Source organism: Sus scrofa, chromosome 13 (assembly GCF_000003025.6).
Source record: "Sus scrofa isolate TJ Tabasco breed Duroc chromosome 13, Sscrofa11.1, whole genome shotgun sequence".
Taxonomy (NCBI): domain Eukaryota; kingdom Metazoa; phylum Chordata; class Mammalia; order Artiodactyla; family Suidae; genus Sus; species Sus scrofa.
In genome coordinates, this window is record NC_010455.5 from 197,104,414 (window position 1) to 197,126,758 (window position 22,345).

A 22,345-nucleotide genomic window follows, 5' to 3' on the forward strand; every position below is an offset into this window, starting at 1 on the left:
TTTGTTATAGTGGCAATAGGAAACCAATACAGAGAAGCAAGAAATTATTGATGGTGATTAGATCTGGGAAGTAGGCTCAGAAGGTCTGGATTGGGGGGAATCTGAGGAAAAGAGGAACTCATTTGCGGAGCGCCTATCATTTTTCATTGATTGAATTTTTACTACATACCTGTAAATTTTCAAAATAAATTTTTTTTTACCAAAGAACCTTACCTTGGAGTTCCCATCGTGGCTCAGTGGTTAACGAATCTGACTAGGAACCATGAGGTTGTGGGTTCGATCTCTGGCCATGCTCAGTGGGTTAAGGATCCGGCATTGCCGGGAGCTGTGGTGCAGGTTGCAGACACAGCTCGGATCCCGAGTTGCTGTGGCTCTGATGTAGGCCAGTGGCTACAGCTCCGATTCAGCCTGGGAACCTCCATATGCCACAAGTGTGGCCCCAGGAAAGACAAAAAAGAAAAAAAAAAAAAAAGAGCCTTACCTTGTATTATGTAACACTTCATCATCCATCATTTGTGGTCCTCAGGTCAATGGCTTTGGCTCCTGGGGGCTGTGGGCAGGCAGGCACCCTAAGAAACACATTTAGAACTAGCATCTCCCAAACCTGTCAAGATGCTCAAATCCCTAAGACTAGGGCCATGGGCACACATGGGCGCTCTGCCTCCTCCCCCAGCTTCCTGACACTCCTGCCCAGAAGGCCATGGATTCATGACTTCTTAGGATACTTTTTTCTTTTTTCTTTTTTTTTGGCTTTTTAGGGCCACACCCATGGCATGTGGAAGTTCCCAGGCTAGGGGCTGAACCAGAGCTGCAGCTGCTAGCCTACGCCAGAGCCTCAGCAATGCAAGGATCTGAACCATGTCTGCGACCTACAGCACAGCTCATGGCAATGCGAGATCCTCAACCCACTGAGCGAGGCCAGGAATCGAACCGGCATCCACATGGATGCTAGTCAGATTCATTTCTGCTTCACCATGATGGGAACTCACAGGATACTTTTTCTTGGGGCTGGAGAGAAGAAGAGGAGGCCTCTGCTTCCTCAAAGGCTGTGGGCAACTGGGTGTGTAATGGGATATAGTGGGAATTAACATGTCAACTACTGCTTGATCACCTGCTGAGTTTTAGAATTAAAAGTTTGTATATGTAGGAGTTCCCGTTGTGGCAAAAAGGAAAAGAACCCAACTAGCATCCAGGAGGATGCAGGTTTGATCCCTGGCCTCACTCAGTGGGTTAAGGATCTAGTGTTTCCGTGAGCTGTGGTGTAGGTTGAAGATGTGGCTTGGATCTGATGTTGCTGTGGCTGTGGTGTAGGCCGGCAGCTACAGCTCCGATTGGACCCCTAGCCTGGGAACCTCCATATGCCATGGGTGTGGCCCTAAAAAGAAAAAAAAAGAAAAAAAAAAAAAAAACAGTGGCAATCATTTCCATGCTTAACACAATTTAAAAGTTATCTTATTTCTTATGCTTCTGAAGTCATTTTTTTCCCTACAGAAAAGTAGCAAGCAACCTACCAAACTCAGAACCACTATACATCATCCTTTACTGTTTTCTGTTTCTGTTTCTTTTTCTCTTTTTAGCACCACACCCTCAGCTTATGGAAGTTGCCAGGTTAGGGGTCGAATTGGAGCTGTAGCTGCCAGCCTACACCATAGCCACAGCAAAGCCAGACCGAAGCCAAGTCTGCAACCTACACCACAGCTCATGGCAACACTAGATCCTTAACCCACTGAGCGAGGCCAGGGATCAAACCTGCATCCTCCTGGATGCTAGTTGGCTTTGTTACCACTGAGCAACAACAGGAGCTCCTACTGTTTTCTTTTTAAAATAGGAGTTCCTGGAGTTCCCGTTGTGGCGCAGTGGTTAACGAATCCGACTAGGAACCAGGAGGTTGCGGGTTCGGTCCCTGCCCTTGCTCAGTGGGTTAACGATCCGGCGTTGCCGTGAGCTGTGGTGTAGGTTGCAGACGCGGCTCGGATCCCGCGTTGCTGTGGCTCTGGCGTAGGCCGGTGGCTACAGCTCCGATTCAACCCCTAGCCTGGGAACCTCCATATGCCTCGGGAGCAGCCCAAGAAATAGCAACAACAACAACAAAAGACAAAAAATAAATAAATAAATAAAATGAGTTCCCTGGTGGCCTATTGAGTTAAAGATCTGACTTGTCACTGTTGTGGCTCAGGTCACTACTGTGGCTCAAGTTCAATCGCTGGCCTGGGAACTTCTGCATGCCACATGTACAGCCAAAAAAAAAAAAAAAAAGTTTTCATATGCCATAAAATTCACTAATTTATTTTTTTTAATTTTTTTTTTTTTGTCTTTTGTCTTTTTTGTTGTTGTTGTTGTTGCTATTTCTTGGCCACTCCGCGGCATATGGAGGTTCCAGGCTAGGGTTGGATCGGAGCTGTAGCTACCGGCCTACACCAGAGCCACAGCAACGCGGATCCGAGCCGCGTCTGCATCTACACCACAGCTCACGGCACGCCGGATCCTTAACCACTGAGCAAGGGCAGGGACGAACCGCAACTCATGGTTCCTAGTCGGATTCGTTAACCATGCGCCACGACGGAACTCCAAATTCACTAATTTAAAAGGCACAGTTCTGGAGTTCCCACTGGGGCACAGTGGGTTAAGGATCTGGCATTGCTGCAGCCATGGTAAATGTTGCCGCTGTTGCTTGGATTTGGTCTCTGGCCAAGGTATCTTCCATAGGCCATGAGTGCAGTCAAAAAAGAAAAGGAAAAAAATAAAATAATATAAATAAAAGGCACAATTCTATGGTTCTTAGTATGTTCACAGAGTTGTACAACCACTTCCACAATCAATTTTAGAACATTTTTATCACCCCTAAAAGGACACCTGTAACCATTAGCAGTCAATCCTCATTCCCCCCCAAACTCTAGAGCCCTAGGCAACCACTGATCTACTGTCTGTCTCCATAGAGTGGTATATTCTGTACTTTTCATAGAAAGGGAATTGTACAATTTGGGTCTTTCTTGACTTCTACGTTCTCATTTAAACTGGCTTCTATGTTCTCACTTAAAGCCTGAAGCTAGCTGAAGACATGACAGAAGACAGTTTCCCATCAATTCAAGGAACTGACAGAAACTGGCAAGATTAGCTTTGAAATCAATAATTCCCCAAGAGAACAACTATGGAACAGTTTTTTCAACAAATCTTTCTCTTTGGTCTTTTTAGGGCCGCACCCGCGGCATATGGAGATTCCCAGGTTAGGGGTCCTATCAGAGCTGTAGCCGCCCACCTACACCACAGCCACAGCAACACCAGATCTGAGCCATGTCTGCGACCTACACCACAGCTCATGGCAATGCCAGATCCTTAACCCACTGAGCAAGGGCAGGGATCGAACCCGTAACCTCATGGTTCCTAGTCGGATTCGTTTCCACTGTGCTATGACAGGAACTCCAACTTTTTTTGTTTGTTTGTTTGTTTTGGCCACGTCTGTGGCATGCAGAAGTTCCTGGGCCAGGGATCAAACCTACACTGCATAGTAGTGACCCAAGACCCAGCAATGACAAAGCCGGATTTTTAACCTGCTGAGCCACCAGGGACGCCAACAAATCTTAAAAAGTAATAGGAACTTCTGCTTATTATTATATTAGCACAACAGAGTATATAATACTTAGAGTGAGTGCTGATGTGTAAGTAACCATGCTGTAGTCTTTTTCTTTTTTTTTTTTTTTTTTTTACAGACACACCTACAGTATATGGAAGTTCCCAGGCTAGGGGTCGAATTGAAGTTGCAGCTGAGGTCTACGCCACAGCCACCGCAACACCAGATCCAAGCCCCATCTGTGAACTTTGCCGAAGCTTATGGCAATGCCAGATCCTTAACCCTCTGAGTGAGGCCAGAGACAACATCACGTCCTTAACCTGCTGAGCTACAATGGGAATTTAGAAATCATGCTGGATTCTTTTTTTTTTTTTTTTTTTTTTGTCTTTTTTCCTTTTCTAGGGCCGATCCCATGGCATATGGAGGTTCCCAGGCTAGGGGTCTAATTGGAGCTGCAGCCACCGGCCTAGCCACAGCTACAGCACATGGGACCCGAGCTGCATCTGCAACCTACACCACAGCTCACGGCAACACTGGATCCTTATCCCACTGAGCAAGGCCAGGGATCGAACCCACGACCATGGTTCCTAGTCGGATTTGTTAGCCACTGCGCCACGGGAACTCCTGGATTCTTCACACATGATAGAACATTGAATCCTCATAGCAACAGATCCCTATTCCTATTTACACCCGAGAAACCCGCAGGTCAGTAAGGTTTGGTAATTTGCCCATGATCACACACCTACAAAGTAGCAGAGTTGAAAGTTTAATAAATCCAGGTGCTCTGTGCCCTATAATCCACTGTACAGTCCTACTTGATGTCAAAACCATGAGATTCCCATAGATCTCCTCTGTATCTGTCACATTTCTTAGTTGCAAACAGTGGGCCTGCCACTAGCTGGATTAAGCAGAAAAGGGATTTATTAAAGAATACTGGAACTTTGAGGAGGGTGTAAAAAGTGGCTCAAGATTGTTTCTAGGAACGTTGCCTAAAACCACACTGAAGAACTGGGCTGGTGAGAAAGACACAAAAGTGGCTGTGGCCACCGTCATGCACTACAAGCCACTGCCAACCAACAGTGACACGACTTTTGTGCCAGGAGCTCTACCTGGCAGCCACTGTCTTCCTGCACCAGCTGAATGGAACTTCCATAGCGAGCCAGTGCAGCTGCTCCCATGCCTCATTCTGAACCCAAGTCTCCCAAGGATGAGCCTTGTTGGCAGAGTCCAGGTCATGTGCCCATTTCTGAGCATGTTTAAGAAAAGAAGGGGAGTTCCTGTTGTGGCTCAGTGGGTAACGAACCTGACTAGCATCCATGAGGACACGGGTTCGACCCCTGCCTTCGCTCAGTGAATTAAGCATCTGTCGTTGCCATGAGCTGTGGTGCAGGTTGCAGATGTGGCTTGAATCTAGCGTGGCTGTGGCTGTGGCGTAGGTCCGTTGCTACCGCTCCTATTCAACGCCTGGCCTGGGAACCTCTATATGCAGCAGGTGTGGCCATAAAAAGACAAAAAAAAAAAAAAAATTAGGATTTTCAGAGTTCCTATCGTGGCTCAGTGGTAACAAACTCGACCAGCATCCCTGAGGATTCGGGTTCAATCCGTGGCCTCACTCAGTGGGTCATTATCTGGCGTTGCCATGAGCTGTGGTGTAGGTTGCAGACACGTCTCGGATCCCTCACTGCTGTGGCTGTGGCATAGGCTGGCAGCGACCCCTGGCCTGGAGACTTCATATACTGCAGGTGCGGCTCTACAAAGAAAAAAGAAAAAGATAAGTAAATAAATAAATACATTTCAAAAAAAAAAAAAAATACCAAGCAAAGTGAGTGTCTGAGGGTTACTTTTGGAAGGAAGGGGTCCATTTGTGGCACCCCGGCCTCAGTCACTGATTTCTGAGACTCCAGATAGTGGGACTTCCACATGCCGCAGGTGCAGCAAAAAAGAAAGCAAAACAAAACAAAACACAAGAGTAGTCCCTGTCTCAGTCAGTTCTTTTTTTTTTTTTTTGGTCTCGGTTTTGATATTACTTCTTCTTTTTTTTTTTGTCTTTTTGTTTTTTCCTGGGTAGCACGCATGGCATATGGAGGTTCCCAGTCTAAGGGTTCAATCGGAGCTGTAGCCCACTGAGCGAGGCCAGGGATCGAACCCACAACCTCATGGTTCCTAGTTGGATTCGTTAACCACTGAGCCACAATGCGAACCTCTGATATTAATTTTTGATATTACGAATCAAAAAGACAAAAAACATTCATTTATATGGCCAGCCCAAAATGTTTATTTCTACTATTAGTTGTTTATAGAACAATGGACCATTGAATAATGATTAAAATTAACTTTATTAATTAAAGTTATTAATATAGACAACATTCACAAACAAACTATGCTGGGCTGCAATGAGGAATTACTAGAGGGTTTTTTTTTTTTTTTTTTTTTGCCATGCCTACAGCATACAGAAGTTCCTGGGGCCAGGGATCAAACCTGCACCACAGCAGTGACCGGAGACAAAAAGTGACAATGCTGGGTCTTAACCCACTGAGCCACCAGGGAACTCCAAGACTTTTCTGAAATCTTTACCTTCTCATTACCTAATACCAAAAATGATATCTAGTATCATTTATATATGTTGCTGCAATGTAATTAGGTATCATATATCTAGTTTTTAATGAGATTCACAGAATTACAGCCTTCTAGAATGTTCTGGAACTGTAGCTTTTGTTATAAAGCTATTATTCCACACTGTTCACAATTTTAGAGTTATATATCATTGCAGAAGCTAATGATAACTCATTCAATAAAATAATCACATAGTATAGCAATTAATGCCCCATCATCTAAGCAGAAAGGTCTGAAATGTCCTTTTGAAGACATAATTTTATTTAACTAACACACACTTTACAAAATAACTCGTTCTTCCAAAATTAGAGTGGCAGGTGCCATGCTTCTGAGCCACAACCACACTACAGAGCTCTGAATTAAATAAGGAAACAGATCTGCTCCTTTTGACCGCTCTCCGCATCCTTCCAGTTGCCCTATTCTGTGAATAAGGCAAATACACAGACCTTAAAAAGTCAAATTTTCTGAAAGCGATGGGACACAATCCCATGGATACCAATCTCTGGTCATTTGCCAAAATGCAAGTGGGCATAAAATTGTGACATCTTGTCTTTGTTTATCGAAGGGTTCCTAAGACTGGCCATTGGATATGGTTGGAAATGGTAAGATCAGGAAATTAGTCTAATGGAGTTACTGCACACTCTTCTTCTCCTTTTTTTAATAAAGTCCTTCCCTAAGACAGTAAACAGATTTTTCACATCACAAAAAAGCCTCTGGGGACTTTGACACGTAACAAAGACAGGCTTCAGGTAGGTTCAGGTAAATCTAACATTTCAACCTCTAAATAGAAATGAAGCCAAAAGTGAAATCTTGTTTCTGTTGGGCACAGGGATTTTTTTTTTTTTCCACCTCCAAAAGGTCAGAAAATACATTCAAAGTCTTTAAAAGTGGACACTGGAGTCTATTTCTAGAATAGCTAAATCAGCTAGCTTGGCTGATGGATTCATGCAGCCAATGGCTCATGACATTAGAAAAAAGTACACCCAGATATTTAGTGGCTTTTTTCATTAAGTACCCACAGAGAAGGCCTTTATTTTAAAAAGAAGGAGGAGGAGGAGGAGGAGAAGGTAGACAGGGAGGGGGAGAAGGAGGAAGAGAAGCAGCCTAATTTCCTGATCTTACCATTTCCAATCCTACTGAAAATGTCCCCAGTCTCAGAACAGTTTTGTGCTTTAATAACCTCAGGTGTATAAATGCAGCAAACTTGCAAAATACATACCTCATTTGGAGGTTTACTTGCCCTTATTCCATGCTTCTTTCATTTTGTGATTTTTCCTAATACATGTTTAGTTGTTGCTGCTGAAGTACCTATACTTAAAGAGGGCAAACAGCAACGGCTGTGAATTTATTAGGGCCTCAAACTGCACTAAGACTTTGGACTACTCTTCATGATTCCCAGTCTGAGTCCCTGTCCTAAATCCATTCACTTGATGACTGACATTCACCCTCTGAAATGTATGAAATTGTTTCCTTAAAAGTATGTTCTCCTCTCGTCTTGCCATATCCTCAGAACAAAGCTGGCTGAACATTTCTCTGACTCAGTTTCTCACAGTTCTCTCACTTACACATCACTGAAGATGGGATTACTTTCGTGAAAGGTGCAGGGGCGCACAGTTCTCAAACCCTTGTGTTATAGAAATAAATTTCAGCCCGTGTGATGCCAGCATTACTGAAAATGATTTGGAGCAGTGCTGTGAACACCGAGATGGTCAGATTTTAATAAATCTCCACACATTCGTCCAGTTAAAGAAACCTGTCTTGGCTCTAGCTGTTTCCTCCCCTTCTCTCTGATGGATGACATCTGGGTTTTTATCTGTGATTTCTTTTGTCTTTAGCAGGGTCTCATAGGTTTCCTGGGCTCTGGCAATTTCTTTCTGTGCATCAAAATGGACTTTTTGCCTGGTCAGCAGGGGAACAATTAAATTAAAATCATTAATTCGCTTGTTTAGTTTTCTGACGTTTTCTTGAAACTGCTCACAAACCTGGTTCCACTGTTTCTGTTCAGTTGGTGACATGGGACTCCCCAGTTTTTTCCTCGATGCTAAAATTGCCTCTCTGAGTTCCTCAATAGTATCCTTGATTTCCTTTTGCATTAGGATCCATTCCGGTTGATATCCATTATCTATTAATATTCTGTTCAGGTTGTGAGTCATGGGATCAATATATGAACAGCCAGAAAACTTTGTTAGAGGTTTCCCCTTCCCGCTGAGATTGTCAAAGTCTCCTTTGGCCATCGATTCCTGAATGAGATCCTCCACTAAACGCTCTATTGCTTGAGTTATCTTTTGTTGTTTACTGTGTCTTACATCTTTCACAGTTACACTGTCAGTGAAATACTGGCTTTGCAGCTTCTGCTTTTGGTATTCCATCACTTGCTCAGTTGCACGGTCTGCTCTAAATTGCCTATATTGCTTCTCGCGTTGACTTGGCGTCCCAAAACCAATACCTTCAAAACTTAAATAATGCCGGTGTTGGGGTGTTTTATATTTGAATTTTTCTTCATCTTCCTCGTCTGCTTCAACTTTACTCTGCCTGGCATTTGTTTGTTCAATCACGTGAGAAAGCACCTTCCTATAAGCTTCTTCGATCCTTATAAATGTTGCAGAATCAGCAGTACTAGAGCCACCATCTGGATGGTATTGCTTGGCAAGTTTACGAAAAGATTCCCTGACATCATCTGCAGAGCATCCTTCATCCAGATTCAGCAGCCTATAATATTCGCTCATCTTCTTTTTGGATTTATAAGTTGACATCATTCTAGTTCTAAGCACACCAAGATATGGACCCATGTTCATTTGATGAGGAATCATTGAAACGTTTATCAGATGAGATCTTAGGATTCGAGCCATCACTACATACACTGTGTTCATTATTGTGCCCAGATTTCTTCCTAGCAATGATCTATAAAACGACAACAAATATTGGGTGAAGAAAGTTGTATTATCAGCTAAATCCATATTTTCAGCAATAAGGATGAATTACGAGTACAATACTTCTTTCTAATGCTGCTGCCAAAATTCTTACAGCTTTATTTCATTTGTTCAGCAGAGAAATGGAAGTTAATGATGTCTTGCGTCAACATATTGTGATGGAATCTAGATTCTACTCTGTACTAACCACAGAATTTTAGAGCTGGCAAGTTCTCAGAGATCTAATCCAATCTTCTCATTTTATGAGAAAATGCAGGCCCAGAAGGTTAAGCAACACAACCAAATCACACAGCAAGGTGTAAGCAAAATAGTTAGGGTTAGGGCACAACAAGCCTCTTGCATATTTGTCCTCAGCAAATTATAAACGTCAGTAGCACCACTATTTCTTTAGTGAGTGCATCATTGTCTTTATTATCCCAAGGAGTCTTCTCATGAGAAGACTTACATGAAACAATTAGAACAAGTGACTGATTCTGTACCTACTCTTGACACTAAATTGCACAGAATCAAGGGTCCAAAAGACTTTAAGCTCTACAGCGTCTTAGGAAGGAATAGTCTGCTGCAAGCCTGAAAGCCGAGATGAAAGGTGAACTCTCTCAGTATACTGTTACCTGTTTTTGTTTTGTTTTGTTTGTTTTTTAAACGCACAGCATAGTAGAAGAGAAAATCTTCTATATAGAAAATGGCAATGAAATGCTAGAAGTGACTTAAAAATAGGATTTTGATGTATAAACGCTAAAATTCAGCTCCTGGGGACTCCAATTTTCTATAAAAATTGGGGTCAACGGCTTTCAGACTTGACTGGGATGGGTGGCCGTCGCGGAAGAGAAGTCAATCTCGACACAGTACACGCCGGGTCCCGCCCTCTACTCACCTTCTCAGACCCTGGGAAGGGGCTCTGCGGCTCCCGCCCCCATGCTGAGCATCTGCGCATGCGTGCGAGGGCGGCCCTCCACTCCCCAGCTGTCTCCGCCGCTGGACTAGACCATCTGCCTTTTTACGCTGAGGGAACCCTCAGGGGTGCGGAGGGCAATGTGATACCGAATAGAGACAGATGTCCTACCTTACCAGGGGACCCCAGAATCTCTTTTAAAACAAACTCTTCCCAAAAGGACACAAGCAGGACAATTTCGGGACGCTCCGCCCCGCCCCGGGCAGTCGACTCCGCCCTCCCCACCCCTAGCGGGAGGTGGGTCGGTCGAGTGGATTCTGGGAAATGTAGTTCTCCAGGAGGACCCCGCCGCGCGCCTGCGCCTTCCGGGAGGGAGGCGGGGCGGTGAAAACGTCTACACCGCCGGAGGGGAGATGAATAGGATTTACCATAGCGTTTGGTCAGTGTCGAATGCGACCCTTGAAGTGCTAATGGTTCGGAGGGCGCCGGTCCTAGGTAACTTGTTTTGAAGAGGGGATGACAAGTCCTTTTCCCCCCGAATAGGACCTGAACAGCTTTTTCAGGTTTGCAGCCAAGGACACCAGCTCAGAGACGAGGAAATACTACCTGGCCCAGAAAGTCTAGGTTAGCTCGGTTGGTTAGAACGTGGTGGTAATAGATAACCCAGGTTAGAAACCTAGTCTTTCGTTAGTTCAGGAACTTAGTGAGCAGGTAGGTCATTTAGCCAGGCATTGATAGAGAGAGGGTGAGGACGGTCGAAGACAAAGTTAAATAAAGTGTTTTCTCGCTTTAAGTTCAGTCACTGTTATGGGGATTTACTATTTCCCCCTTCTGCACAGGGTAAGTTTTTAAAATAGGAAAAAGCAAGAAGAAGAAAAGGCGGGTCAGACCTGAGCTGAGAACTGCTTTTCTCTGTGTCCGTTTATCTGTAAAGTGAGGGTACCAGCAAATGGTGAACGTATTTAGCACTCAGTTTTTGCCAGGCACTGTGCTAAATGCCTATTTATGTAATCTTTTAAAATTCTTGCAACAGCCCAATGAGGTAAATGCTATTGTTTTCCTCATTTTACTTATGATGAAATAATAATTGTGTAGCACTCACTGAGTTTTTGTGAGATTTACACACTGTATGTAAACCACTTTGCATAGCGCCTGGCACATTAAATAATATTTTGTACTATGACTACGTTTCTTAAAAGAAGGCAGAAGTAGGGAGTTCCTGTTGTGGCATAGCGAAAACGAATCCAGCTAGTATCCTTGAGGATGTGGGTTCGATCCCTAGCCTCACGTAGTGGGTGCAGTGGGTTAAGGATCCGGCGTTGCCGTGAGCCGTGGTGTAGGTTGCAGACACAGCTCGGATCTGGCGTTACTGTGGCTCTGGGGTAGGCCAGCAGCTGTAGCTCCAATTCAACCCCTAGCCTGGGAACCTCCATATGCCTCGGGTTCGGCCCTAAAGAGCAAAAAAAAAAAAAAAAAAAAAAAGTAACTGCACGTACTATGCCCCTTTATCCCAAAGTACTCAGTATTTGTTTCCTCAAAACAAGGACATTCTCTTCATCATAGCACTGATAGCAAATTCACGACATTTAACTTAAAGACAGTATTATTTAATGTACAGGTTTTTTGTTTATTTTTTTGTTTTGTTTTTTAGGGCTGCACCTGCAGCATGCGGAAGTTCCCAGGCTAGGGGTCAAATCGGAGCTGTAGCTGCCAGCCTCTGCCACAGCCACAGCAACCCGGGATTCAAGTCGCATTTGCTATCTACACCACAGCTCACGGCAACACCAGATCCTTAACCCACTGAGCGAGGGCAGGGATCGAACCTGCAACCTCATGGTTCCTAGTCGGATTCGTTAACTACTGAGCCATGATGGGAACTCCTTAATGTACAATTTTTGTATTCCAGTTTTAACAATTGTCCTAATGATGTCTTTGAGAGCAACCATGGCTTTTTAAGTCAATAGAGCAAATGAGTGATAAACCAAAGCATTTTTGGTCAGTTTAATTCTGGGCAGAGTCAAACCACTTGAAAATATGGTTCTTTTCCTTTTAAAAGTTTGCTGCATACTCTGAAATCAACAGTCCTGTGATTATAAAATGTGACTCTGGGCAGAGTCAAACCACTTGAAAATATGGTTCTTTTCCTTTTAAAAGTTTGCTGCATACTCTGAAATCAACAGTCCTGTGATTATAAAATGTGATCAAAGGATCAAATTCAGAGTCAGAACCAAACACATAGGTTGACTAGCATTTTTATTTATTTATTTTTTGACTAGGGTTTTTTTTTTTTTTTTTTTTCTTTTTAGGGCCACACCCTTGGCACATGGAGGTTCCCAGGCAAGGGGTCGAATCGGAGCTGTAGCCACTGGCCTACACCACAGCCACAGCAGTGCCAGATCCGAGCTGCGTCTGCGACCTACACCACAGCTCGTGGCAATGCCGGATCCTTAACCCACTGAGTGAGGCCAAGGATGGAATAAGTAACCTCATGCATGGTTCATAGTCGGATTCATTACCACTGCGCCATGGTGGGAACTCCTTTGACTAGCATTTTTAATGTGATCATGCTACCTTGCTTATTTAAACTCCTTGGCAGTTTTTTTACATTGTTTTTTAAAAAGTTTTATTGAAGTATAGTTGATTTACAATGTTGGGATAATTTCTGCTGTAGCTCAAGACTTTTATTTCTATTTCCTTTAAAGTTACTATTTTTTTTTTTTTTTTTGGTCTTTTTGCTATTTCTTTGGGCTGCTCCCGCGGCATATGGAGGTTCCCAGGCTAGGGGTTGAATCGGAGCCATAGCCACCGGCCTACGCCAGAGCCACAGCAACGCAGGATCCGAGCAGCGTCTGCAACCTACACCACAGCTCACGGCAACGCCGGATCGTCAACCCACTGAGCAAGGGCAGGGATCGAACCCGCAACCTCATGGTTCCTAGTCGGATTCGTTAACCACTGCGCCACGATGGGAACTCCTAAAGTTACTAATTTTTTTCTCTTCTGTTTTTGGCTGCATCCACCATGGCACATGGAAGTTCCCAGGCCTAATCTATTGCACCAGGCCAAGGATCAAACTGGCAACACCATGGAGACAAGCCAGATCATTAACCCACTGTGCCGCAGCAGGAACTCCTCCAAAGACTTTTGTTTTTGTTTTTATTTTTTGCTTTTTTTTTGTTTTTCCAAAGACATTTAAAACACTGTCTCAGGAAGTTCCTGTTGTGGCTCAGCAGGGTAAGAACCTGACTAGTATCCATGAGGATGAGGGTGCAATCCCTGGCCTCGCTCGGTGGGAAAAGTATCTGGCATTGCTGAAAGCTGTGGTGTAGGTTGCAGATCTGGCTGAGATCTGGCAATTGCCATGGCTTTGGCGTAGGCCTGCGATTGCAGCTCCCATACGATCCCTAGCCCTGGACCTTCACATGCCACAAGTGCAGCCCTAAAAAGACACAAAACAAAACAAAACCTGTGGCAGGGGTTCCCTCGTGGCACCGGTGGGTTAATGATCTGACACTGTCACTGCAGCAGCTCGTTGCTGCTATGGCGCAAGTTCAACCCTTGGCTTGGGAACTTCCGTGTGCCATGGGTGTGGCCAAAAACAAAACAAAACAAAACCTGTTTCACTTTCTATTTTAAGGTTAGGTCATGATTAAAATCAACATACTTGAACCTCAGTCTTTATTTTCCACAAAGTCTAATTGTTACCTCAAGTTTGTCATTTGGAGTGTAGTATTATCTTACGCAGAAGGGCTGGTTTTAAGTTGTGTTGGTTTAGATGTGGATGACATTGCTTAGTTTAGGACATTTTTCATAATTTGTGCACTCAGAATGCAGTCGAGCATTTTGAAACAGATTTCCCCATAAACAAGGGAGAGTAGCGAGTTGGCACGAATTTAGCACACCGAATTAATCATTAATGGTATTTCTGAGTGGGTGGAAAAGAGATGTGTAATTTTAAAAAGTTCCTAAAAAACAAATTTCTTTATTTTATAGTTACATTAAATACTCAGCTACTGCAAGAAGCATGGCTCCTCAAAGGTAACCTCTTCTGTAGTTTTACGCTTTGACTAAATCAAGTGAGCAATCTGTGTTTTGTTTTTGTTTTTTTTCTTTCTTCCACTTCCTGGTACTTCATAACTACAACAGAGTTGATTTATTTCTGATAAATTGTGGTGCCATAGTAACCAAAATCACACTTTCCTGAAGATTGATTTATGGTACCATGTGCATCCTAAAAGCATACATTGTTCAATGATGATTGCAAACCGTGTTTTCTGAAGCTACAATTCTCAGAAGCACCATGAATATGCTTTCTTCTCTGGGCACCCTCTCAATTCTTTTTTTCTTTTTCTTTTTAGGGCTGCATTCGTGACATACAGAGGTTCCCAGGCTAGGGGTTGAATCAGAGCTACAGCTGCCGGCCTACACCGCAGCCCTAGCAACTCGGGATCCAAGCCGTGTCTATGACCTACACCACAGCCAGATCCTTAACCACTGAGCAAGGCCAGGGACTGAACCCGAGTTTTCATGAATACTAGTCGGGTTCTTTAACTGCTGAGCCACCGAGAGAATGCCTCAATTCATTTTTTTGTTTTATTGAAATAGAGTTGATGTACAGTATTATGTTAGTTTCAGTATATTGATTCATTTTTTGCTGTATTTGATCAAGAAAAAGTTTGCTGGAGTTCCCGTCTTTGCTCAGTGGTTAACAAATCTGACTAGCATCCATGAGGACGCAGGTTGGATCCCTGCCATTGTTCTATGGGTTAAGGCTCTGGTGTTGCCATGAGCTGTGGTGTGTGTCACAGACGGGGCTTGGATCCTGAGTTGCTGGGGCTGTGGTGTAGGCTGACAACTACAGTTCCAATTTGACCCCTAGCCTGGGAACCTCCATATGCCAAGGGTGCAGCCCTAAAAAAAAGAATAGAAAACGTTTGCTGTAGACCGTGTCAGCCTTAAAAGAAAGAAGGTGGTAGATTAACTTCATCATCATAACAAGACTCAAAATCTAGGGGCCTTGGGAAAAGGTACCTGGAAAAAAGGAGATTTACATGCATGGGGATGGTTTTCCCTTTTCCTTCTTCCCATTTGGGTTAACTAGTTATTGACTCTAAGGTGGTCAGGGAGGCCACACACGGGATTTGTGCAAATTTGCCCGCAGAAAACTACCCTCCCCAACCCAGGAAACCAGGTTTCATTTTTGGCATTGAATTGACATGATGATTTAGTGTCATTTAAGCCTGAATTATGTGCATTTGACTCGGGGTGATCTCTGGGGCTTTCTGTTCCTTAAAACTATGAATCATGTGCAGACCTCCCGTAATTGCAGGCTGCTAGTGGGGAAAGCAAAGGCACATCAGCTGCCTGCGAATCAAGATTTGGATTGTTTCCCACCCATATGCCATTTACCAGCATGTTTACCAAAATCACTGCTTTATAGCACAGCTACTTGGTGCTTTTCTTACCCTTCAAAGTTTGTTTCCAGCTCTATTGAAGGATAACGGACAAAAATTGTGTACATGAGTTGACCGAAAAGAAAAAGCACAATATAAGAGTTGTGAGTTAAGTTTTATTTTATTTTAGTTTTCTTAAGGTGGCTCCTGTGGCACATGGAGGTTCCCAGGCTAGGGGTTGAATCTGAGCCTCAGCTGGAGCCTCTGGATCCAAGCCTTTTCTTGGACCTACAACACAGCTCTTGGCAACCCGGGATCTTTAACCTGCTGAGCAAGGCCAGGAATCAAAGCCACATTCTCATGGATATTAGTTGGGCTCCTTACTGCTGAGCCACAGTGGGAACGTCCCGAAGTTTTATGTGGGACAAAATGAGGACTATTGCCCAGGAGACAGTATTTCAGATAGTTCCAATAAACTGCTCTAAAGAGGTAGTGGGGAGTTCCCATCATGGCACAGCGGAAATGAATCCAACTAGGAACCATGAGGTTGCGGGTTCGATCCCTGGCCTCTCTCATTGGGTTAGGGACCCCAAGTTGTCGTGATCTGTGGTGTAGATTGCAGATACAGCTTGGATCCCCAGTTGCTGTGGCTGTGGCATAGACAGGCAGCTGTAGCTCTGATTTGACCCTTAGCCTGGGAACCTCCATATGCTATGAGTGAGGCCCTAAAAAGCAAAAAAAAAAAAAAAAAAAAAAAAAAAGAGGTAGGGGGAACGGGGTCAGTGTTGTGTATGATTTTAGTGAAGGGAGTGTGTGCAATCAGGCACAGGTTTTAGCAGAGCCTTGTCGCTGGTCATGAGGAGCAGAGGTCAACTTTAATGATTTTAGTACTTTTCTAGATATGAGGAGATAGAAGAATTGGGCTCATAAAATCTTCTGCTATCTAGGACCTGTTCTGCCAGTTTTTCCCAGAGCACAGACTGCCGCATTGCTCATCTGCACTCTGAACTCCTGTCAGGCTGTGTTGAAGGTCAGTGGCTGCAGCAGCTTGTGACTTAATCCTTGTAGAGGCAGATGGCAAGTGCCTGTTTTTATTTTTTTTAATTTTTTAATTTAATTTAATTTTTTATTTTTTTGCTTTTTAGGTCCGCACCCTCGGCAGATGGAGGTTCCCAGGCTAGGGGGTCCAATCAGAGCTGTAGCTGCCAGCCTGCGCCACAGCCACAGCCACGCAAGATCTGAGCCAAGTCTGTGGCCTACACCAGAGCTCACGCTGGATCCTTAACCCACTGATCGAGGCCAGGGATGGAACCTGAAACCTCATGGTTCCCAGTTGGATTCGTTTCCACTGTGCCATGATGGGAACTCCTCCATTTGAATCTTTTAAAATAATTTTTATCTCTGGAGTTCCCATTGTAGCTCAGTGGTAACAAATCCTACACAGCTCAGATCTGGCATTGCTGTGGCTGTGGTGTAGGCCAGCAGCTGTAGCTCCAATTGACCCCCTAGCCTGGGAACCTCCATATGCCTCGGTGCGGCCCTAGAAAGTCTAAATAAATAAATAAATAAATAAATTTTATCTCTTTATTAATATTCTATATTTGATGAGACATTTTCATTATGCCTTCTTTTAACTTTTAAGTATAATTTTCTTTCATTCTTTTTTTTTTTTTTTTTGGTCTTTTTAGGGCCACATCTGCAGCTCATGGAGGTTCCCAGGCTAGGGGTTGAATCAGAGCTGTAGCCGATGGCCTACACCACAGCCACAGCAACCCAGGATCAGAGGCATATCTGCAACCTACACCACAGCTCACAGCAAGCCACAACGGGAGCTCTTAGGATTGCAGCTCTGAAGTCTTTAACAAAGAGTACCACCCAGGACCCTTCAAAGGCAGTTCCTGTTACCTGTGGTTTTTTTCCTGTATATGGGACACAGTTTTGCATGTCTTGTTATTTTTTGTTGAAAAATAGACAATTAGATAATATATTATAGCAACTTTGTGTACTGATTCCCTCTCTGAAGGTGGTTGTTGCTATTTGTGTTGCTGTCTATTTGTTTAGCGACTTGGCTGAACTAATTCTGCTAAGTCTGTTTCTCCACAGTGTGTAGCCTCTGATGTTTCTGCTCAGATTTTCCCCTCTTGTTTTTATTTTTTAATACAGCTATTTAGAGGTTGCCCCTTGGGTAGGAAGGAATGAGACAACTGATTGGGCAAAGGTTATGCATAAGCCGTCTTAGCCACTTAGATTTTTTTTTTCCCTTTGTCTTTGTGTGTGTGTGTGTGTGTGTGTGTGTGTGTGTTTGCCATTTTCTTGGGCTGCCCCGCAGCATATGGAGGTTCCCAGACTAGGGGTTGAATCAGAGCTGTAGCCGCTGGCCTATACCACAGCCATAGCAACTCGGGATCTGAGCCGTGTCTGCGACCTACACCACAGCTCATGGCAATGCCGGGTCCTTAACCCATTGAGTGAGGCCAGAGATCGAACCTGAGTCCTTGTGGATCCTAGTCTGGTTCTTAACCACTGAGCCACTACGGGAACTCACCAGTTAGATTTTTGCCCTTTGCTATTATGTGTGTTTGAGGCTATCATAGTTCAGGGAATATATGTTTTTGCCTCATGTCCAGCCAGGGAATAGTAACTTGGAGGTTCCCTCTCTGATCATTTCCTGAAAGGGAACAGCCTGGGGCTTGCACACAGTGTTTAGACCACCAGGGATGAGTGTGGTATTTTTGGCCTGGCTTCTTAGAAGTTGATTCTGGGTCAGTGTAGCTTATTGGTGAACCAGCTTTGGTCAGAGATTGCATTTTAGCTCCTTGTGTCTGTGAGGTTTCTGCCAAGTATGGGTGGTTCTTTTTTTTTTTTCTTTTTAGGGCCGCACCTGCGGCATATGGAGGTTCCCAGGCTAGGGGTTGAATCGAAGCTGCATGTGCAAGCCTATACCACAGCCATAACAACACTGGATCTGAGCCACATCTGTGACCTGTACCACAGGTCAGGGCAATGCCAGACCCTTAACCCACTGAGTGAAGCCAGGAATCAAACCCGAATTGTCATGGGTACTAGTCGGGTTCTTAACCCACTGAACCACAGTGGGAACTCCCAAGGAGGGCTCTTCTTGACTGTCTCTTTCCCTAGTTAGCTCCATGCTTTGCCATTCTGAAGTCCTGTCCTGACAGGTACATTCAGGTGAAGCAGAGCGTTGTGGTTAAGTGTACGTGCTTTGGATCTCTAGTGCCTGAGTTCAAATCTCAGATGTGACACTGTGGCTGTTCTTGGACAAGTGACTTAACTCCTCTGTGTCTCAGTTTCCGCATTTATAAAAAGGGAGTGATGGAGTTCCTGCTATGAAGCAGTGGGTTAACAGTCCAGCTGCAGCAGCGCAGGTCACTAGAGGCACAAATTAGATCCCTGGCCCAGTGCAGTGCGTTGAAAAGGATCCAGGAGGCATTCCCGTCGTGGCGCAGTGGTTAACAAATCCGACGAGGAACCATGAGATTGCAGGTTCAATCCCTGGCCTCGCTCAGTGGGTTAAGGATCCGACGTTGCTGTGGCTCTGGTGTAGGCTGGTGGCTACAGCTCTGATTCGACCCCTAGCCTGAGAACTTCCATATGCTGCGGGAGCAGCCCAAGAAATGGCAAAAAGACAAAAAAATGGCAAAAAAAAAAAAAAAAAAGATCCAGGAGTTCCTGCTGTGTCTCAGTGGGTTAAGAACCTGACTAGTATCCATGAGGATGAGGGTTCAGTCACTGCCCTCGTTCAGTGGGTTAAGGATCTGGTGTTGCCTGCAAGCTGCAGCAGAGGTCACACATGTGGCTTGGATCTGGTGTTGCTGTGGCTGTGGTGTAGGCCTCAGCTACAGTTCCCTTTCGACCCCTAGCCTGGGAACTTCCTTATGCTGTGGGCGTGGCCCAAAAAAGACAAAAAGAAAAGAAAATACTAGAGTTAATAAAGGGGCTGTAAGTGTTAATAAATGAACTCAGCAAAATTGCAGGATAAAAGGTCAAAATACAAAAATAAATTGTATTTCTATAAACTCACATTGAACAAGCTGAAAAGGAAATTTATTTTTTATTTTATTTTTTGTCTTTTTGACTTTTTCTAGATCTGCACCCGCAGCATATGGAGGTTCCCAGGCTAGGGGTCAAATCAGAGCTACAGCTACCGGCCTGCACCAGAGCCACAGCAATGCCAGATTCAAGCAGAATCTGTGACCTACACAGCAGCTCACGGCAATGCTGGATCCTTAACCCACTGAGCTAGGCCAGGGATCGAACCTGCAACCTCATGGTTCCTAGTTGGATTTGTTTCTACTGCGCGACAATGGGAACTCCAACAGTTCCATTTAAAATAGCATCAAAAAGGAGTTCCTGTCATGACGCAGCAGAAAGTAATCCAACTAGGAACCATGAGGTTGCGGGTTCAATCCCCAGCCTCGCTCAGTGGGTTAAGGATCTGGCATTGCCCTGAGCTGTGGTGTAGGTCGCAGATGCGGCTCGGATCTGGCGTTCCTGTGGCTCTGGTGTAGGCCAGTGGCTACAGGTCCGGTTAGACTCCTGGCCTGGGAACCTCTATGAGCCACGGGTTCAGCCCTAAAAAGCAAAAAAAATAAAATAAAATAGCATCAAAAAGAAAACCAATTAGGAGTTCCCATCGTGGCGCAGTGGTTAACGAATCCGACTAGGAACCATGAGGTTGCGGGTTCGGTCCCTGCCCTTGCTCAGTGGGTTAACAATCCGGCGTTGCCGTGAGCTGTGGTGTAGGTTGCAGATGCGGCTCGGATCCCACGTTGCTGTGGCTCTGGTGTAGGCCGGCGGCTACAGCTCCGATTCGACCCCTAGCCTGGGAACCTCCATATGCCGCAGGAGCGGCCAAAGAAATAGCAAAAAAAGACAAAAAAAAAAAAAGACAAAAAAAAAGAAAACCAATTAGGAATAAACATTACCAAGAAGGTACAAGACCCTAAAAATTATAAAACCTTACTGAAGAAAAATTAAAGGAAGACCCAAGTAAACGGAAAGCCGTCAGGTGTTCATTGATTGGAAGACAATGCTGTTTGGATGGCCGTACTCTCCAAATTAGTCTACAAGTTAAAATTCCTTTCAAAAATCTCGGTTGGCTTTTTTGAAAAAAATTTACAAGCAGATCCTGAATTTGTATGGTAATTCAAGGAACACAGAATATCAGAAACAGTCTTGCAAAAGAAGAGCAAAGTTGGAGAAATCACACTTCCTGATTTCAAAACTTGCCACAAGGCTACTGTAATCAAGTCTTTGTGGTACTGGCAGGAGACATATAGATCCATGGAATATAACTGAGAGTCCAGAAATAAACTCATACATTTGTGGTCAATTGATTTTTTACAAGGATGTCCAGACAATTAAGTGGGGCAAAGAATAGACTTTTCCATAAATGGTGCCAGGACAACCATGTGTCCACATGCAAATGAAAGAAGTTGAGGTGTTCCTGTCATTTTGCGTCAGAAACGAATCCAACTAGGAACCGTGAGGGTTCAGGTTCGATCCCTGGCCTTGCTCAGTGGGTTAAGGATCCGGCGTTGCCTCGAGCTGTAGTGTAGGTGCAGACATGGCTCGGATCCTGCGATGCTGTGGCTCTGGCGTATGACTCAACCCCTAGCCTGGGAACCTCCATATGCCATGGGTGTGGTGCTGGAAAAGACAAAAAGACAAAAAAAAAAAAGATATTTAACTCAGTTTTAAAATGAGTGAAGAATTTGAATAGACATTTCTCCAAAGAAGACATACAAATGGCCAATAAAACATTAAAAGATGCCTAACACCATGAGTCACAAGGGAAATGTAAATCAAAACCACAGTGAGGCGCCGCTTCTTACCACTGGAATGTCTATAATCAAAATGATAGACAGTGGCAAGTGTCTGTGACGATGCCGAGAAATCAAAACCGTTGTTTGTTGCTGATGAGAATGTCAAGTGGAACATCCCCTTTAGAAAACCGTTTGCAGGCGTCCCTGTGTGGCTCAGCATGTTAAGGACCCGACGTCTCGTGAGGATGCCTCGCTCAGTGGGTTAAGGATCTGGCATTGCTGCAAGCTGGCCTATGCCACCGACGCGGCTTGGATCTGGTGTTGCTGTGGTGTACGCCCAACTGCAGTTCTGATTTTACCTCTAACCTGGGACCTTCCACTTGCTGCAGGTATGGCCATAAACAAAATAAAAATTAATAAAAATAGAAGTTTTCAGTTTCTCGAAAAGTTAAAATGGGAGTTCCCGTTGTGGCTCAGTGGTAATGAACCCCACTAGTATTCATGACGATGCGGGTTCCATCCTTGGTCCTGCTCAGTGGGGTAAGGATCCAGTGTTGCCGTGAGCTGTGGTGTAGGTCGCAGACACGTCTCAAATCTGGTGTTGCTGTTGCTGTGGTGTAGGCCGGCAGCTGCAGCTCTGATGTGCATGCTAGCCTGGGACTTTCATATGCTGGGGGTGTGGCCCTAAAAAGAAAAAGAAAAAAAGTTAAACATGGAGTTACCATATGATCCAGCAAGTTCCACTCCTATTTATCTAAGAGCCCTGGAAACATGCTCCCACACAAAAACTGGTACATGGGTGTTTACAGCAACGTTATTCACTATGGTCAAAAAATAGAAACAACCCACATGTTCATCAATTGATAAATGACTAAACAAAATATAATATATCCCTAACATGGAATATTATTCAATCATGAAAATGTACCCATACATATAACATGGATGGATCTTGAAAACATCATGCTTAGTGGAAGCAGCAAAGGTAAGGTGTTGACAATGGATAGGGGTTTCTTTTTGGAGTGATGTATTTGTTCTGGAATTAGATAGTAGTGATGGTGCACAGCCTCGTTCATGTTCTAGAAGTCACTGAATTGTACACTTTAAAAATATAGTATGTGAGTTATATCTCAGTGAAAAATCAAAAATGTTAATTTTTTTTT

The 22,345-nt window shown here is 44.2% G+C and overlaps 1 protein-coding gene across 2 annotated transcripts; it reads right to left on the minus strand.

Moving 5' to 3' along the window:
- On the minus strand, positions 429 to 10,280 carry DNAJC28 (DnaJ heat shock protein family (Hsp40) member C28). Of its 2 annotated transcripts, XR_002338034.1 has the most exons (3): positions 9,986 to 10,280; positions 7,401 to 9,082; positions 429 to 569 (listed from the first exon to the last, which is right to left on the minus strand). XR_002338034.1 is itself a non-coding variant. In XM_003358936.4 (2 exons), exon 2 carries the CDS (start codon positions 9,049 to 9,051, stop codon positions 7,891 to 7,893), a length of 1,161 nt encoding a protein of 386 aa, XP_003358984.2. In that variant the 5' UTR covers positions 9,052 to 9,082; positions 9,986 to 10,280; the 3' UTR covers positions 5,820 to 7,890. The 2 variants fall into 2 exon arrangements, 1 of the variants encoding a protein (XP_003358984.2); XM_003358936.4 differs by lacking the exon at positions 429 to 569 and having other exon boundaries at positions 5,820 to 9,082.

Bases quoted from the DNA above. Each gene is read 5' to 3' on its own strand.
- DNAJC28 (XM_003358936.4), bottom strand. From the start codon at position 9,051: ATGAACACAGTGTATGTAGTGATGGCTCGAATCCTAAGATCTCATCTG.